The 4,339-nt window shown below is 32.5% G+C and overlaps 1 protein-coding gene and 1 pseudogene across 1 annotated transcript; one reads left to right on the forward strand and one right to left on the reverse strand.

The window, feature by feature from the left end:
• Window positions 1-220: 220 nt before the first annotated feature.
• On the forward strand, window positions 221-2,987 carry LOC127117635 (V-type proton ATPase subunit e2). Its single transcript, XM_051047706.1, has 4 exons — window positions 221-350; window positions 457-560; window positions 1,307-1,354; window positions 2,585-2,987. The coding sequence occupies exons 2-4, from the start codon at window positions 463-465 to the stop codon at window positions 2,649-2,651; spliced, it is 213 nt and encodes a 70-aa protein (XP_050903663.1). The 5' UTR covers window positions 221-350; window positions 457-462; the 3' UTR covers window positions 2,652-2,987.
• A 165-nt stretch (window positions 2,988-3,152) lies between these two features.
• On the reverse strand, window positions 3,153-4,021 carry LOC127121646 (probable long-chain-alcohol O-fatty-acyltransferase 1; annotated as a pseudogene).
• Window positions 4,022-4,339: the final 318 nt, after the last annotated feature.

Here is a 4,339-nt window from a genome sequence, read left to right on the forward strand (position 1 = left end):
ATCAACCAAACTTGCTTTCTTAAAAAATATATATTTTACTATATTGATTATAGAACTATTTTAAATAAAACTTAAAAGTATTTTTTGTTTGAAAAGTGAAAAATAAAAATATTTTTTGGTTTCATAAAGTAATTTTTAATACATTTTGTGTTGACTTAAATTTTTTAATACATTTTGTGTTGACCGAAAATTTTAAATACATAAACTAAAACAAAAATATACTATAGTATAAGGTACCACAAAAATACCAAAATTTTAAATAAGAATATAAAAAATAAAATACACACCCCACCTGGGAGCTTCACCTTCCCATCATTCATTCATACAATAAACGACAAACCGTTTCAGAGGTAACCTAATTCTCACGTCGTTTTGATTCTTCCCTCACTTTCTCGCAAATCAAATCAAAAACCGTAACTGTAACAGAACCATTTTCTTTCAATTTGTGTAATTCAGATCGATATGGGTTTCGTTGTCACCTCGCTTATCTTCCTTGTCGTCGGAATCATCGCATGCCTTTCTACAAGAATTTGCTTCAACAAAGGACCTTCTGCTAATTTGTATGAATTCAAACTTCACTATTGTTACTGTTGTTAATTTCTTTATTGATTTGGTTCTTAGGTTAAGATACTATCGATTATGCACGAAATTTGAGCAAACCACGGCATTTTTAGGTTTAGTCAAATTAATTTGTGTTGGTAAATTGGTATATAATTCTATTTTATGTGGATGTTTATGTGGACTTTTTAAATTTTGGCTATGATATGGTTGAAATTAAAAAAAAAATGTTTTTTTAAAATACTTTTTTGCTTGAATTTATGTATTTCCAGTGCCAAAACTAAGACCTAAATCAGGGTTTTAGAAAACGGTTGCGGACACGCAAAGGTTTTCGCAATTTCTGTCCGTATTTTGGTCGTCACCGGTGTGAATTAACCACAATTTCATCTTTAATATAGAAAACGGTAATAACAGTATCAGCATTTCACGCAAACCGATTTTTAAAACCCTGACCTAAATTGTTTGACTTATTGATGATAATTTGCACTTTGGTCCTTAGTTCTATTTAGTACCCCAATTTGTCATGAATTGTTTAGGAAAATGTCACCTTGTTGTGAACTTGTGATGTACAAATGGGATGTATTTCTATAGTTAGTACTGAAGTAGGTTTCTAAGATGATATAAAATTGATCTAAATAAAAGACTTTAAAGTGTTCTTGAACAAAAGCTCAACTCTTTCTAAATAGAAGTTTGCTCTCTCAAAAGTAGTGCTTTGTGTTTGAGCTAATGTCTTATTATTCTGTTGCAGATTTCACCTCACTTTGGTCCTTACTTCAACAATATGCTGCTGGATGATGTAAGTGTGTGTTTGATTTGCATTCTTAGTTTAATTTGTATAATGTTTGAATTTGCATTGCAATACAGAAAAGTTTCATTACTGTGATTATTTCCCTGGCAAGGTATAGGTCATTCAAAAAAGATGTACGGTAAAACATTAAAACCCCTCGCCTATCTAGCACCTACAATTTAGTAATTGAGAATTAAAACCTCATCCAAACACACTCCAAGAGTTTAGTAATTGATAATTATAACTCAACAAGAATTATATGAAAATCGAAAAAACTAAAGCCAAATCTGAGAAAATAAAAAATTTGAACATAAACATTAAAGAAAGCATAAAATAAAGAGAATAAGTGAAAGAAAAAGAGAAGTGTTCTTCTGAGTTCTAATCTCTACCTTACCCTTTGACATGAGTCCGGTAGCGAGATAAGAACTCATCTAGAACTATATAAAACACCAAAACTGTGAAATAAGAAAACTTAAAAGCAACTGGAAAGTGAATCTACAGAAAATAAATTTGGGAAAATGCTTTAGAACATCGATTGAGAACCCTAACATTCTATTTATAAAGAGGGAAGCGTCTAACTATATTAAACACGAAAAATAAGAAAACGTAAAAGCAACTGGAAAGAGAACTTACAGAAAATAAATTTAGGCAATATTGTCGAGGCAGGATAAAATTGTAAATAACTTAGGTACTTGTTTATTTGAGTTCTAGAAAGGAAGTAATGATAAAATTGAACAAACACACGGGAAGAGGATGTTGTGTTCTTCCTCATCCCAAGGAGTATATGCTGTCTAACATTAAGTCCAGTACAATCAAAGGATGCAAAAAGGGACTTTAGATGGAATGGTATGAAAACATTGCTTAGTTGGATCACATGTTTGGAACCGCATTATTATACTTGCGGTGGTTCACTTCTTCAAGTCATAGCTTCTTCCTGAAAGCACAATGTTACCATGGTTTTGTCACTTTCTGAAAATACCCTTGGTGTTTTTTTGGGGGGTATATTCTATACCAAAATCTTGTCCAGAATAATCGAAATAGAGAGAAATTTGGGCTTTACATGGTATGATATGAAGACATTGCTTTGTTGCGTTAGTGATATTTTTAGATTACATTTTCTTTTGGTCCTGTAGTAGTTTTAGCTTGTTGCGAATATTCATGTCCTATTTTATTGCACGTAATAATTTACTCATATTCTCCTCGATTAAGCTCACCTTGGTTGTTGATTTGTTGAATCAGGTGGGCAATTGTATATCTGGCACAAATGAACCCCCTCATAGTTCCCATCTTGAGTGATGGCGAATAACATTTTGTACAAACAAATGTAATTCCTCAAGTAGAGTACAAATCACAGGTTGGCTGCTTGAGAGAATATGGTTTCAGCTCTGGTGAGTCATTCAATATTGGTGGCGCGTTTCAATTGAATTTTCCTTTGCTGCGTGACGTTTTACCCATGTAAGTTATAATTGATGTATTAAGTTCAGAAATTAGCAAATAGTTGGAGTATGTATTTTGAGGAAATAAGTTAATTGATTTCTGTATTATATGAAGAAAATAAGTGATGAGACTCTTGGTGTATGATTCTACAGAAAAGAATGAGCTACGCTCGTGTCATGAGCAAATAAATCGCGTCGATTATTCATATCATATAAAAAGTTTTGTTGATGACGACAATGCTACAATCACATAAATACTTGGACCTGCAGTTCAAGTTGACTCGAGAATCTTAGGCCATTGCTACTAAAAAATCTCTTATATTTCTATAAAGTGTGCATTTGGATCTCACAATTTGTCTGAAAATATACATTCAAATTTCAAACCAAACAAATTTAGCAATTATTTTAAATACATACATCTCAACTAATGTTAAGGGTGGAGAAAATAGTCCTCTAATTTTTTTCATAATACATTCAACAAAAAATTTAAACTCCTCAATGCCTCTCTGGTCAGCCCCATCACGCAACAACGGTTCAAAGAATAGCCATGTGGCGGTCGACATCACAAATGCCACCGTAATGGGCCTAGATATTGCCCAATGTATACTCCACTTATGACCTAACCACTTCATCACACCAACCTCCATGAAGGATAAAGAAACACATGACTTCCCACGTGGGAGTAACACATGTGACATAGTAGAATATCAGCTCTTGCATTAGCCCAGACACAAAAAAAGATGCAGTAATTCCAGGCAATGGAGCCCATTGAGGGCCTAACAAAGTTTTAGAAAATACTTTGTTTGTGGTCATTTAGGCCTAAAAGGAAAAACACAATAAGCAAAGCCTTAATTGGAAGCAAAAGATGAAATTTTGATTGGTTTTTGTTAAGTGGGTGATTTTGTTTTTGGTTGATTCTAATTGGGAGACCAGCAATGATGAGAAATAGAGGAAGAGATTTTGATGGGCTGGAAGAGAGAGGACCCAAATCAAATGTGAAAAGGAGAAGTTTGAAGTTTGTGAGCCAAGTGATGAAGAAGGAAGTGATTCCTATTGGGAGAACAAAAGAGAGTTGAAATGGTAGAATGATGAAAAGGTACAAAAATGGGGACAAGGAAAGAAACCTTAAAATACCTTTTGGTAAGTTTGAGGATATGAAAAAACAGTAACATAGTGAGGCTATGATTAAGGTCTTGATTTCAACTTCAAGTTCAATGCAGTTTGGACTTAACATGTTGATGATGATTTCAATGATAATGTATTTTTCACAAAAAGTCGAGTGTGTACATTTTGTTTATGAATATGATAATAAATTATATTGTTGACAAATGTATCAGATGTCATCCATAGATAAAATATGCTACAATTTCCACACGAAATGATAGTAACAGTATCGGAATTTAAACTCTAGTGATAATGTTGAACCTAATAATTTTCATTTCTACCATTTGAGATAAGATTTGTGGATATTGTATGAGTTCTCTAGGGTAAAATATATTAGAACAATTGAAAAAATTTATATGTTAAGTATATGCATATAATAGTGAATTGGGGAAAA

This window comes from Lathyrus oleraceus, chromosome 2 (assembly GCF_024323335.1).
Source record: "Lathyrus oleraceus cultivar Zhongwan6 chromosome 2, CAAS_Psat_ZW6_1.0, whole genome shotgun sequence".
NCBI lineage: Eukaryota > Viridiplantae > Streptophyta > Magnoliopsida > Fabales > Fabaceae > Lathyrus > Lathyrus oleraceus.

Coding starts and splice junctions, on each gene's coding strand:
- LOC127117635 (XM_051047706.1), top strand. CDS start 463: ATGGGTTTCGTTGTCACCTCGCTTATCTTCCTTGTCGTCGGAATCATC. Junction 561..1,306: donor AAAGGACCTTCTGCTAATTT/GTATGAATTCAA, acceptor ATTCTGTTGCAG/ATTTCACCTCACTTTGGTCC. Junction 1,355..2,584: donor ACAATATGCTGCTGGATGAT/GTAAGTGTGTGT, acceptor TTGTTGAATCAG/GTGGGCAATTGTATATCTGG.